The sequence below is a fragment of the Rutidosis leptorrhynchoides genome, chromosome 8, assembly GCF_046630445.1.
Source record: "Rutidosis leptorrhynchoides isolate AG116_Rl617_1_P2 chromosome 8, CSIRO_AGI_Rlap_v1, whole genome shotgun sequence".
Lineage (NCBI taxonomy): Eukaryota > Viridiplantae > Streptophyta > Magnoliopsida > Asterales > Asteraceae > Rutidosis > Rutidosis leptorrhynchoides.
In genome coordinates this window covers 156428578-156442848 of record NC_092340.1, presented here as the reverse complement: position 1 = coordinate 156442848, position 14271 = coordinate 156428578, and the positions used below count along the sequence as shown (strand labels likewise).

General features: G+C 37.0%; 1 protein-coding gene across 1 annotated transcript; it reads right to left on the bottom strand.

The window, feature by feature from the left end:
• Positions 1-767: 767 nt before the first annotated feature.
• LOC139863899 (uncharacterized) lies at positions 768-3021 on the bottom strand. Its single transcript, XM_071852502.1, has 3 exons — positions 2804-3021; positions 1785-2121; positions 768-1124 (listed from the first exon to the last, which is right to left on the bottom strand). The coding sequence occupies exons 1-3, from the start codon at positions 3019-3021 to the stop codon at positions 768-770; spliced, it is 912 nt and encodes a 303-aa protein (XP_071708603.1).
• Between the last annotated feature and the right edge of the window lie 11250 nt (positions 3022-14271).

Below are 14271 nucleotides of genomic sequence, written 5' to 3'. Positions count from 1 at the left end.
GGTGCTTAGACGTTGTTGCTTCCGCTGTTAGACTTGCTGTTATAGTCTTGGTGTTATAGACTTGCTGTTACAGACTCGCTGTGTTAGACTTCCGCTGCATTACTTAGAGATATCTCAATCATGAAACTTTTACTTTGCATTCACAACTTATGTTACATTTAAACAATGGCTTTGTAATGACCTTTGTGTCACGTACTTATGTTAATGCTTTCTATTCGTAGAATCACGTTATCTTTTGTAAAACGTTATCTTTTCATGAAAGCAAAACCTGTTTTAAAACAACATGTAGTATTATACCGTGTAATAGACCTGTTGTTGACAATTCGTACATGATGGTTTTGTACGGGGCATCACATCGTAATATTTGAATATTTTAGTGAAATTGAGTTTGAATCATTTTATAAAATAATGAAAATTTATCAAATGCTTCAGATTTATTTTTCAAGAAATAGGTCCACGTCATTCGTGTTCAATCGTCAATAAAGAGTAAAAAAATATTAAAAATTTCTACCCCCGTTTATTGGAGCTGGACCGCACACATCTAAGTGAATTAATGAAAAAGGGATATTTTTTCTTGTATTATCAGGTTTAATAGTACTTTTATGTCTTTTTGCCAAAACACATGTCTCGCAAGCCAATACGTAATTTTGTGGAAATAATTTGGGAAAAAGAAGATTTAAATAACTTGCAGATGGTTGACCCAACCTACGATGCCATAACCAAGCTTCTCTATCAGGTGTCCCGTGTGCAAGCATCACGGTACCTTGTTAGGTTAACTGGTTATGGCATCGTAGGTTGGTTAGTTCGGCGAGTTTGCCATTTGCTTTCCCACTCGGCACCCTACTCCAGCTCCATTTTGGAAAGAATTTGCCATCCCTCCATTCAACTTTCTCCTGAACCGTCGCATTTGTATCCATGTTAAGTTGATAAAGCCTTCTGAATTTCTCTTTTAGAGGTGTCTCGATCAGCCAAGGTTCTGTCCAGAAAAACGTAGACGATCCATCGCCAATGACTTGTGAAAATGAGCTGCAGAAACCGTTAACTTTCTTCTCTAGTTCAGCAGATTCCGCAGCTGCCACCGTAGGAACCGATCTTTTTTCTATAACGGAAAAAGAACGGAGCCCCTACATGGACAATATTAACCAAAGTCCCACTCTTGCCTTGTGACTTGAATAGACCAGAAAAAGATAACAACCTGCCCGACCCATGTATAGAGGTGATAACCTTTACCCATAATGAGTTTGGTTAATTTCTGAACCGCCACCTCCATTTACCCAACTAGGAGAAGTTTTTCCCCTTAAGAGACCCGATGTTTAAACCCCCTCCCCTTATGAAGATATTACTTCAGCCCATTTTACACACAGAATTTTTGAAGTATCACCCGACCTGCTCCAAAAGAAATTTCTTCTAATACACTCAAGATGATGGATAACACTCGACGGGGCCCTAAAAAGTGAGAAATAGTATAGCGGTAAACTATGAAGAATGGATTTAAGTAGGGTTAATCTTCCACCAAAAGAAATCGATCTAGCTTTCCACCCGGAAAGTCTCGAATTAACTTTGTCCACAATCGGTTTCCAATTTCTGACTCGGTTCATATTGCACCCGATAGGAAGTCCAAGATATCTGAAGGGGAGTTCACCAATTTTGCAACCGAATCTATTTGATAATCTTTCCACGTCCTCTTTTGCCACTCCCAAAACAAAACTCGAGCTCTTATGAAAGTTGACTTTTAGACCAAAAGCGTTTTCAAAGTATTTAAGTAACTACGTGAGATTACTAACATTTTTCCAAATCCATTCCCCGAGAAAAATTGTGTCATCCGCACATTGGAGGTGCGATATCAACACATTATCGGATCCAATCTTGACACCTTTGTAGAGTCCATTTGCAATCGCGACTTTTGTAATGATATTTAAACCTTCTGAGGCAACGATAAACAAAAAATAGGATAGGGGGTCACCTTGTCTAACACCTCTTTGAAGTGAGAACTCGTTGGTAGGTGAACCATTTACAAGAACAGAAACCGAAGCCGACCAAAGACAAGCCAAAATCCATTTCCTCCATTTATGGCCGAAACCCATCCTCTCCATCATGTCCTTAAGAAATACCCAGATTAAACTATCGAATGCCTTTTTCTAAGTCAACCTTATAAATGAGACTTTTCTTCTAATTTTTGTCCAAAAAACTAATCGATTCATTAACAATTAGGGCACCATCTAAAATGAAATGCCCTTTAAGAAAGGCACTTTGTTCTTCCCCATTGAGGCCAGGTATCACTTTTATGATGCGATTTAATAAAATTTTTACGAGAATTTTATAATAGCTACCTATCAAACTTATCGGTCGGTAGTCATTGAGATTGATAGCGTCGGATTTTTTCGGTACAAGAGTAACAAATGAAGAATTGCTGCCATTTGATATTTCCTCGTTCATCGAAAACCAGTTTATTGCACCAATGAGATCCTCTTTAATAAGATTCCAATATTTATTGAAAAATTTGAGGTTGAATCCGTCCGGGCCGGGGCTTTTGAACCATCACATCATTAATGGTCTCTTGTATTTCCTTCTCAAAGAATATCTATTCCAAGCTGGATGCTTGCAAGCTTGTGATATGTTTCAGAGTAAACTGTCGTGAGCAGCTAGAGAGGGACATGCTATTAGATTGTCGAATCATGAACTGTGATTTGAAGTGACTAAGAACCTCATCTTTTATATATATGGGGTTTTCATTCCACGTGCCCTTAATGTTAAGTACTCGGATGTTTCGCTTGCTATACCTTCTACGAAAGAGTGGAAATACCTCGAATTTTCATCACCCTCCATAACCCATTTGGCTCTCAACTTCTGTTTTGCCATACACAACTTGATTTTTTCATTTTCGATCCATTTTCTATGCGCTTCCATCCATATCTGCCTTTCACCATCTAACGGGGGTCTTTCTTTAGCTATATTTTCCCACTTAACTAGTGTTGCTTTGAGATCATCTGTTTTGGCATCCAATTTTTCGAATGTCTCCATGCTCTACTATTTAACTGCAAGTTTGACATTTTTTTTTTATTTTTTTTGAAAATGAACATCTAACCTTCTACCTTTAACTTCTTTACTCCATGCTAAATTCACCACCTGATCAGACCCCTCTGCATCTAACTACGCATCAAAGACTTTGTTTGGCTTAGGTCCAAAATCTATAGCTCGATCTCTAAGGACAATAGGGCAGTGATCCGATAACTTTCTTTCAAAAGCTAGAGCTGGGATATCTTCCCACAGTCGGCTGAACTTCTCTGAAACTAAGAATCTATCGAGTTTACTGAATTTGAGACCGTTAACACTTATTCTCGTGAACTTTTTCGCCCCAATGGAACATCAATTATACGTGACCTATGAATGAAGCTATTGAAACAATTTGCCCTCTTTGCGGGCAAAGTGTCTTGCAAGATCAAATTTAACGTGTGAGAAATTGAGAGGCTCAAAATCACATGGTCTATCAAAAGATGAGCCCACCGGTAGACAGCGATCTTCAAAGAAGATCTCTGGCCGTTGCCGACCAAGAGGATGTAACTCAAGGAAATTGAACAACAATGACAAATCAGAAAATAGTGTAAAATTGAATGAGTTTGCAAAATTGGTCGGACTTGATTGCAATCTGGTCTAACCTCTGTACCCTTTATCTATCAATGAAGATTCTATTCTTAAATATTCGTAATTTCAGGAAGGGTAAGGACAACAAAGTAGGTGATTTTAGGCAATTGATTAGTCGTGAAAGACCTAATATCGTGGCTATTCAGGAAACCAAGTGTAAAATAGTAGATGATTATTGGATAAGTTTGATTTGGAGTAACAACGAGTTCGGGTTCATTCAAAAAGAAATGATTGGGAAATCGGGAGGGATGCTTCTTATCTGGGATACAAATTGTTTCGTGACTGAACGATGTATACAAAAAGAGTTCTTCATCGCTATCAAGGGGAAATGGTTAGGTAGTAACTCAGAAACTATAATTGCAAATGTATATGGCCCTCACAACGATGCAAACAAGTTGAAAATCTGATCAAACCTTGAGAGTTTGGTGGGTGCATATGACACGGTGTGGGTTTCATGTGGCGATTTTAAAGGTAAGATGTGATGCCCCGTACAAAACCATCGTGTACGAATCATCAACAACAGGATCATTACAAGGTTAAGTACTATATGCTGTAATTAAAGAAGTTGCATTCACGATAAAAAGGTGATGTCATAACCGACATCAAATGTTTTACATTTCAAAAGCATGCTTCACTAAGTAGAAGCAAATAATAAGTGTATGTGACCACAATGGTCGTTACAAGTCATAGTTCAAAAGTACGAATGTTTGAATGCAAAGTAAAGTAGTTCATGCGTGGACAAATCTAAGCAGCGGGTTCTACAGCACGACTAGTACACAGCGGAAGCAACCTCAAGCACCTGAGAAATACATGCTTAAAAACGTCAACACAAAGGTTGGTGAGCTATAGTTTAAGTATAACAGTATGTAAGGTAGGCCACGAGATTTCAGTGCTACAAAGAGCGTTTCAAAACAGTATGATAAAGTATATGTTAACCGTGAGCACTTGGTAACTAACTTAACGTTTATACCCCCTGAAAGTACACTTGGAAAGTGCGTATGTCTATGAAGTATTAAACACTCGTTAAATGCTAGCGCTACTAGCCCGAGTGGGGATGTCAAACCCTATGGATCCATATCTAAGATTCGCGTTCACGGTTCAAAAACCAATGATTAAACGTTACCGAGCTAAAGGGAATGTTTCTGCCGTTGTATAACCCACACATATATAAGTTTAAGTACTCGTGCCTAGTATGTAAAACATAAAATCCGCATGTATTCTCAGTTCCCAAAATAAGTTAAAGTAAAAAGGGAATGCTATAACTCACAATGATATGTAGCGGTAAAGTAGTAGTCGGGAAAGGTGTGAAAGTAAACGGTCCGAGGTCCTCAACCTAAGTCAAATAGTACTAAGTCAGTAAATCATCTTAATAGGTTTAAAAGTATGTAATTAAGGTCTTAAGGGTCATCATCAATCATCATTAAACAAAAGGCGTAAAGTAGGTTTCGTTTATGAAAGTAGTTTAAAACAAAGTCTGAATTCAGTCAGTCACAACGGCCTCTACCCTTACTGAATTAAGGTGAGACCAGTGGCCATGTCTCCGTCTATGAGTCCCTTAAGTGTGGTAAAATTTACAGAAGCAAACTCGTCTTGGTTTGACCGTGGCGAGGGTCTAAGTGCGAGTAGGTCAGAAATTTCTGCACGACGTTAAAGGACATAGTAACGATCGGAGGGCCACAAATCCTAAACCGTAACTCGGATTAAGACGAGTCCTATATGAAAAGTTATCTACTCGAAAAGTTCTATCCAAAAATCAAGGTTAGAACAGCCCAGGTCTACTGGTCTGTTACAGAATCACCAGACCAGTAGCTTTTGGACAGAACAGTGAGTTTAAAAGGGTTCCGGTGGTCTTGGTGCTTGATGTTCATCATGGTTCTCATCCTTGATGCATATAGCTTCAAGTGTACAACTCATTGATGTATCTACATCATCTTAACCAAGTCTTGGCCATCATAACCCATGTGCAAGTCTGAGACATGAAGCACAACTCACTTAAGAGTTGTATGAAGTTTGATGAACCAAAGTTGCATCAAAGTCTTAGATCTAACACATACATGGACTTTAAAGCTAATAACAAGTTACAAACTTGAAAGTAAACTAACTAATCAAGATCATAAGTAGTAGAACATAGTTCTTAGTTTGATCTTGAAGATCCAAGACTCAAAAGTCTAGATCTAAAGTTATATTTAAAGAAACTTATTTGTGTGTTCTTGAACTTTCAAAGTTAACTTAATTTGTTCAAGAGATATGAGATCAAGACTAACTTGTAGTACTTGACCATATAAACTAACTACATGAAATTAAAGTGCATAAATTGAAGAAGTAAACTTAAATAAACAAGAAAAGGTTCATGGTTGTTCATACTTTAAAGATTCAAACCAAAGTTTGATCTTTAGAAAGTAAACTTTAAAGTTTACTTCATGAGCTTCAAGTATGTCTTTAATCAACACATGGAACTTGAAACTTTTGAAACAATTGAAGTAGAATCATAAACTAGTGAGTTTATGTTCTTGTGTGTTCTTGTAAATACAAGATAATATGAAGAACAAACTAAAGAGTTTGGTTCTTAGTAACAAGTAAGTAACTACAACAACTAACAAGTAAACAAACAACAAACAAAGATTGATGATGAAGAGGTGTTTGGTTTCGGTTTTGGTCAAGAAAAGGAAGAAGATTTATTCAAGTTACTTACAATCTTAGAGAGAAAAGATGAGAGAAAAATGAAGGCAAGTAAGAGTGTGTAAAAGTAAGGAAGTGAATGAGAGAATACAAGTAATAAGTTAACAAAGTTTGAAAGTAAAAACCACTCCCCCATGATGCTCTAGCCGACGGTTTTTGGGGTTCCAAGGGGGGAGGGATTAGTCCACAAGTCCATTGCATGTTAAAGGTTCAAAAGTTGGTTATTAGATGTATTTGCATGGGAAGGATGAGTAAGTAAATGGTAACTAGATTCCTTAAGTGTTTAATCCATTTAGTTAAGTTTGAAAGTAATACTTGCATGAAGAAATGGGCTAACTAGGTCCATTAAGAAGTAGGGTGGGCTTACATAAGTCCATTAACACTAACAAGGTCCAAGTTCAAATAATAGCCCAAGTATGAATGTAATTAACAAGTTAATCCAATTAAAAGCCCAAGTAACTAACTAACAACTTTAGTTAATTAAAATGTGAAGGTATTTCGTATGCCCGAGAGACATACTAAATTAATGTGGCTGACGTGTTATGATCCAAGTCGGGTCATACCCAATAACAAACTTACCGACACCTTATTTGTATTTGATTTTAACGATTGGTTCATTGATCAAATACGCGACACTTGAACTTTAAGAAAAATGGTTTTCTTAAATATTACTTGATGTGTATTATATAAATTATGGAATAATTTATATATTATGGATTTAATTATTTATAGGTTAAATAATTAATTTATTTATGTTACATTTTATATATAAATTGGTTTTATATAATAAAATGTATATAATAAATGGAAGTTTTATAAAATGTGTTTTATAAAATCTAATTTTATAAAACAAACCATTTTATTTAAAAGAATTGGAAGTGGCATGGGAGTATGGAGTAAGCATGCTCTTTTGACTTGTCTTTTACCATGTTACTTCCATTCTAGGTGCATATTAACCAAGGCTCTCTTGGAGACCATACACACATGCATTTACACATCAAAACATAAGAAAAAAAACTGCACAAAGCTCTCTCCAAGAGCTGTTCTGGCCGTGGCCTTTTGTGCACAAAAAGGGTTTCATAATTTGGTTTTTGGAAGCCAAATTCAAGTGTCAACAAAACCTAACCAAAGTACAAGGTGTTGGTTACAAGTTTGGGGTATAATCTCTTGAGGTTTCATCCATTTGAAGCTCCATTCAACATCATCATCTTCATCACTTTCAACTAGCTTGGAATAGGTATAACATCTTATTCTTGCTTGTAGTTTGTAAGCTTATTTCTCAACTTGATCTTTTTCTTGGGATTTAACTTTTATATGGTTAAAGATATACAAGTTTCAATTGGTAATTTTACATGCTTCCGCTTTGAATGATTCTTAAAAGGTTTTAAGTATTATGAAACTTGTTAAATCCCAACAATGGTATCTAGAGCCGAAGTTGTTGAAATATGCTTCAAGATGGTTATTAAACCCACTATAATTTTGCATTCTATGAACATGCATGAAGTAGAATGTAAAATTTTCGGTTTTGGGTGGTTGTCATTTTGGCCAAAATCACTTGTGATTCTGCATTCTGTACTGCCAATCACTTGTGATTCTGTACTGCCAATCACTTGTGATTCTGTGTTGCCGATCACTTGTGATTCTGTGTTGCAAATCACTTGTGATTCTGTGTTGCAGATCACTTGTGATTCTGTGTTTCCAATCACTTGTGATTCTGTATTGCCTATCACTTATGTTGATGATGTTCACAATCTAAGCCTTGACCTTGTGTTTGGTTGCATGCATGGTTGATTGATATTTATTCAATTGGTTTGTAATAATATTTATTCATTTTGCATGTAATAATTCATTTGGTTATGTAATTTATTTTATATTTGGTATGTAAAATAGATTAGGTTGTAATTTCATTTTTTAGACAAAATGTATTAGGATATATTTTGTAAAACGATGAAGAATGATGAAGACTTGAAGAACACATGAAGAAGCATTTGGATGCAAGGTTAAGTGGGAGATTTGAAATCTCCTACTTTGTGTTATAACCCCTTATCCGGTGGCATTTGTTTTCGGCTAAACAAATGTCTACCAAAATGGCTTGATTGTGAACATATTTGTTTTGCATGCATGGTTGTTTATTGTATGATTGTGGATTGTATGGTTGTATGCTACAAGTTAATCACACAAGTTAACAACAAGCAAAATGGCAATTTAATTGGTTAAATTATACATTAATTAACGACATGCAAAACGTCAATTTAAATGGTTAAATTAAAAATGGCTAAAAGGACATTAATAAACGGTTATTAAGATCATGATTAGGATCATATATATAAAATGGTTTATAGACATGAAATTGGCTTTTCATAATGAACTATACACCAAATGCATGTTGGTGTATGGCAAATGTTTTCTTAAACTAGAATTTATGAAAACTTAAAATCCCTTAACTAAAACAAGGTAAACAAGTTAAACGCCATCCTTTTGTGGAAACACTTAGACGTATTAGGAAACTCTTGATGGGATAAAGGTCACCTAACCGTCATGAGCGAACTAATATGAATAAGGTACACTTCGCATACATGTGGGATAAAGGTCACCTAACCACTTGTATGTTAAGTCTACATGTTTACACAAGTAGGACGACTTGATTTGGGAATCATGAACTTAGGGTCACCGAAGCATGATGAACAAATAGGCGTTGATGGGATAAATATGCCATGCAAAAGGATTGCATGATCCCATAACTTAGAAGTTGCAAAAGGATTGCAATTGTCACATAAATGACTACCTAGCTAAATCAAATAACGGGATAAAGGTCACCTAACCGAAATTTGATTTACCGTTGGATTCTAAGATTTAATAAAACAATTAGAAAATAAAAGGGTATTGTTTATTAAATTTAAAATCGATACTTAAAAGGACTTTGTTAAATTTTGTAGATGGCCGCAAATAACAACAACATGCAAAATGCACCACTTAACCTAAACAACCTATCATTAAGGTCTCTCCTCGAGAAAGACAAACTCAACCATACGAACTTTATGGATTGGTTCCGTAATCTTAGGATTGTCCTCAAACTTGAGGACAAAGCGTATGTGTTGGAGGACCCTATTCCCGACCAACCGGATGAGGAAGATATAGAGGGCATGGCTTATTATGACAAGTATTGCGCCGATTCGGTGCAAGTCGCTTGTCTAATGCTTGGGACTATGATACCCGAACTCCAAAAGGATTTCGAACATCATAGTGCATATGACATGATTACGCAATTGAAGGAGATGTTCCTTCAACAAGCACGTGTCGAGCGCTTCGAAACGGTTCGAGCGCTACATGCATGTCGTATGGATGACACCCAATCCGTCTCCTCTTATGTCCTCAAAATGAAGAGCCTTATTGATCGTGCTAACCGTCTTAACCTAAACATATCAAATGAGTTAGCCACCGATCTTATCCTTAATTCCCTATCAAAAAGGTTTGATCAATTTGTAATTAATTACAATATGAATGGGATGGATAAGAGCATAGGTGAGCTTCACAGTATGCTTAGAACGGCGGAAACTAGCATGGGTAAAAGGGCTTTACCCGTGTTAGCAATCGATCAAGGTGGGTCCAAAAGTAAGACCTCTAAGCCAAAGGTGGCTAAGAGAAAAGGACCCGCCTATCAAGGCAAAGGGAAAGGGAAGATGGTTACCCCAACCATCAACAAGGCTAAGAAGCAAAAGGTAGCCGAGAAGGCAAACCCCAAGGAAGACCCATGTTTCGGTTGCGGTGAGATGGGTCATTGGAAACGAAACTGTCCGGTCTACCTTAAGGAGTTGAAGGACAAGAGGGATGCAGGGCAAACCTCAGGTAATATATATATGGTATATATAGAGCTAAGTATTACTTCTTCTAATACATGGGTATTAGACACTGGATGTGGAACTCATATTTGCAATTCTTTGCAGGGGTTCAAAAGAAGTGATCATAAGGCGGGAACATCAAGTCTCTATATGGGCAATGGTGCAAAGGTGCATGTTAAAGCTCAAGGAGATTTTATTTTGAAGCTTCCAAGCGGATTGGAACTTATTTTAGAAAATGTTTTGTATGCTCCGGATTTGTGTAGAAACATTATTTCTATTTCTCGCTTAAAACAATGTGGTTACGTTGTTAATTTTATTGATGATGATATTCATGTTTCTAAAGATAATGTATTCTATTTCAAGGCTTCGCCTTCAAATGGAATTTATGAATTGGTTCATGATGACACATCTTCTAGTAGCTCAATGTACCATACAAGCACCAAGAAACTCAAAAGGGATTTGAGTGATTCCTACTTATGGCATTGTCGCCTTGGTCACATAAACAAGAACCGAATACATACACTTCAAAAGAATGGACTTTTGAAATCAAATGAAATGGATTCGTTTGAAGTATGTGAATCTTGTTTACAAGGCAAGATGACTAAAGCACCTTTCAAAGGGACCTATGAAAGGGCTAAAGATTTATTGGGATTAATACATTCGGATGTATGTGGACCCTTTAAACCCATGACTAGGAAAGGTGAAAGATACTTTGTTACTTTCATTGATGACTTTAGTCGTTTCGGATATGTCTACTTATTAAGACACAAGGACGAAACGTTTGAAGCATTCAAAGAATATCAAAACGAAGTACAAAATCAACTCAATAAGACAATTAAGGTACTACGTACCGATAGAGGAGGTGAATACCTAAGCGATGCCTTCCAAGATCATCTTAGGAGTTGTGGGATTATCTCACAACTTACTCCACCCGGAACACCCCAACTTAATGGAGTTTCCGAAAGGAGGAACCGAACCCTAATGGATATGGTTCGATCTATGATGGCAAGAAGCTCGTTACCTCTGTCATTTTGGGGTTATTGTCTAAGCTCCGCGGCTCGTATTTTAAATATGGCCCCAACCAAGAAAGTGGAACGAACTCCTCATGAGATGTGGTTTGGAAAACCTCCTTCTCTATCATACTTAAAGGTATGGGGATGTGAAGCTTATCCTAAGCGTTACGTCCCTAATAAGTTGAATGCTCGATCCACGAAGTGTATCTTCATAGGATATCCCAAGGATGATATGGGATACTATTTCTATGATCCATACGAGCAGAATGTATTTGTTGCTCGAAAGGCGGAATTCCTTGAAACTAAGTTCCTAATGGAAGGAAATAGTGAAAGGAAGATAGATCTTGAAGAGGTTCAAGATCAAGTAGATGATACACAATTGGTTGACACTAGCACTCAACATGAAAATGTTGATAGTGATCAAATGAATGATCAAAATACACAAGGCATTCGTAGATCTGGTAGGATTAGCAATCCTCCTGAGAGATATGGGTTTCTCATAGATGGTTGCTATACGGTTGATTTGGATGAACCGACAAACTACGAAGATGCTTTATCAAGGATCGATAAAGATAAATGGCAGGAAGCCATGAACGCCGAGATGCAATCCATGTATGAAAACCAAGTTTGGGAACTTGTTGTGCAACCTCCTAGCTCCAAGCTAGTTGATTGCAAATGGCTTTTCAAGAAGAAAACCGACATACATGGAAACTTGGATACATATAAAGCTAGACTTGTTGCAAAAGGTTTCACTCAAACTCAAGGGGTTGATTATGATGAAACTTTCTCGCCTGTGGCAATGCTAAAGTCTATTAGGATATTATTTGCCATTGCTGCTCACTACGACTATGAAATATGGCAAATGGATGTCAAAACCGCTTTCCTAAATGGATATCTTATGGAAGATGTCTATATGGTCCAGCCTGAAGGTTTTGTTGATCCAAAATATCCTAAAAGTGTATGAAAGTTAAAGAAGTCAATCTACGGATTGAAACAAGCATCTAGAATGTGGAATCATCGTTTTAATGAGGAAGCCAAGAAATTTGGCTTCATTAAAAATGGTGATGAAGCTTGTGTATATAAGAAAGCTAGTGGGAGCACTATCATGTTCCTTGTACTATATGTGGATGATATATTATTATTTGGGAATGATATTACCACAATGCAAGGAGTCAAAACTTGGCTAAAGAGTTGCTTCTCCATTAAGGATCTTGGAGATGCACAATACATATTGGGGATAGGGATCTATAGGAATAGATCCAAGAGATTGATAGGTTTAAGTCAAAGTACATACATTGATAAAATCTTGAAAAGGTTCAAGATGGAAAACTCTAAGAAAGGTTTGGTACCTATTCAAAGAGGAACCGTTCTCAATTCATCTCAGTGTCCTACCACGAAAGATGAACAAGAGAGAATGAAGAAAGTCCCATACGCATCTGCTATTGGGTCTATCATGTATGCGATGATATGTACTAGACCGGATGTGTCATACGCTCTAAGCTTGACAAGTAGATACCAGAATAACCCAGGAAACAGTCATTGGATTGCTGTTAAAAGTATATTGAAATACCTTAGGAGAACTAAGGATATGTTTCTAATATATGGGTCTGGTGAGGAGGAACTCGCCGTAAAAGGTTACGTGGACGCGAGTTTCCAAACTGATCGAGATGACTCTCGATCACAATCCGGTTATGTCTTCATGTTAAATGGTGGTGCGGTCTCTTGGAAGAGTTCGAAACAGGAGGTTGTTGCGTTATCCACTACAGAGTCGGAGTACATTGCCGCCTCACTGGCAGCTCAGGAAGCTGCATGGATGAAGAAATTCATCGACGACTTAGGAGTGGTCCCTTCCATTCAGGACCCTCTTGAGATCTTTTGTGACAACGAGGGTGCGATTGCTCAAATCAAGGAACCTCGTGCTCATCAAAAGACTCGTCACATTGAGCGGAGATTCAACTACATCAGGGATGAGGTTGAAAAGGGAAAGATATGTATTCACAAAGTTCACACAGATCATAATGTTGCGGATCCACTCACGAAGCTTTTACATGGGCCAAAACATGAGGGACATGTTTGTGCGTTAGGGCTTCGATATTCTAGTGATTGGAATTGATCTACTTTATGTATTGTAACGGAACGAATTAGTTCAAACTCATTAATATAATTATGGTATTAATTTAATTATGAGTCATGTTCCAATTTAGCATATTTCATCCATGAATAAACTATTATTCTAAATTCCGTAGTTGATCACATTTGTGGGAACAAATGTGAGGTTTAGACTATTATGAACTCGGATTGGTATACATTCATAGGTTGAATGTGCAGCAAGGTTGCAACCAAGGTTCATAGATATTTGTGGAAAACAAATATTGGAAGACCCGCTCTCAAGAATTACTGTATAGAGCCTTTGTGGTTGATCACATGTAATCTTGAGTAAAGGCGAATATCATTGTATCCTCTGACCTGAGATACATATTGGGTTCGGATATTCACCTAGTACTGTGCCTTGATTCTTTTCTTCGCTATTCTGAAACATGGTAGTACATAAGGAAGAACTCAGGTATATTACAAAGTGTATATCTAGGACGTATGTAGTCAAGATGGAATTTGTCCCTCTTATTTGTTGAGAGTAAGATGTCTAAGGCCTGAAAAGTTAAATCTATAAGAGAGTGATCACTCTGTATCTCTTGGATTTAACATGACATCTAGGACGAAAGGAAATAATGAAAGATTCACCTAATCATATTCGAGATGGGAACTCGAAAGGGATGATGTTATTGAATGGCACAAAGTCATAACATATTAGGGGTGATGGACGGTGTGTTAGGCTGTATCCATCACTTGCATTAATTTCTTATGTTTCTCGTGCAAGTGGGAGATTGAAGGTATTTCGTATGCCCGAGAGACATACTAAATTAATGTGGCTGACGTGTTATGATCCAAGTCGGGTCATACCCAATAACAAACTTACCGACACCTTATTTGTATTTGATTTTAACGATTGGTTCATTGATCAAATACGCGACACTTGAACTTTAAGAAAAATGGTTTTCTTAAATATTACTTGATGTGTATTATATAAATTATGGAATAAT

Excerpts from the sequence above, each read along its gene's own strand:
- LOC139863899 (XM_071852502.1), bottom strand. The coding sequence starts at position 3,021 with ATGGAGACATTCGAAAAATTGGATGCCAAAACAGATGATCTCAAAGCA. Across the intron at positions 2,122-2,803 it reads GAGGGTGATGAAAATTCGAG|TTTAATCTGGGTATTTCTTA; the intron begins GTATTTCCACTC and ends GGCATTCGATAG. Across the intron at positions 1,125-1,784 it reads GGGAATGGATTTGGAAAAAT|GGGCTCCGTTCTTTTTCCGT; the intron begins GTTAGTAATCTC and ends TTGTCCATGTAG.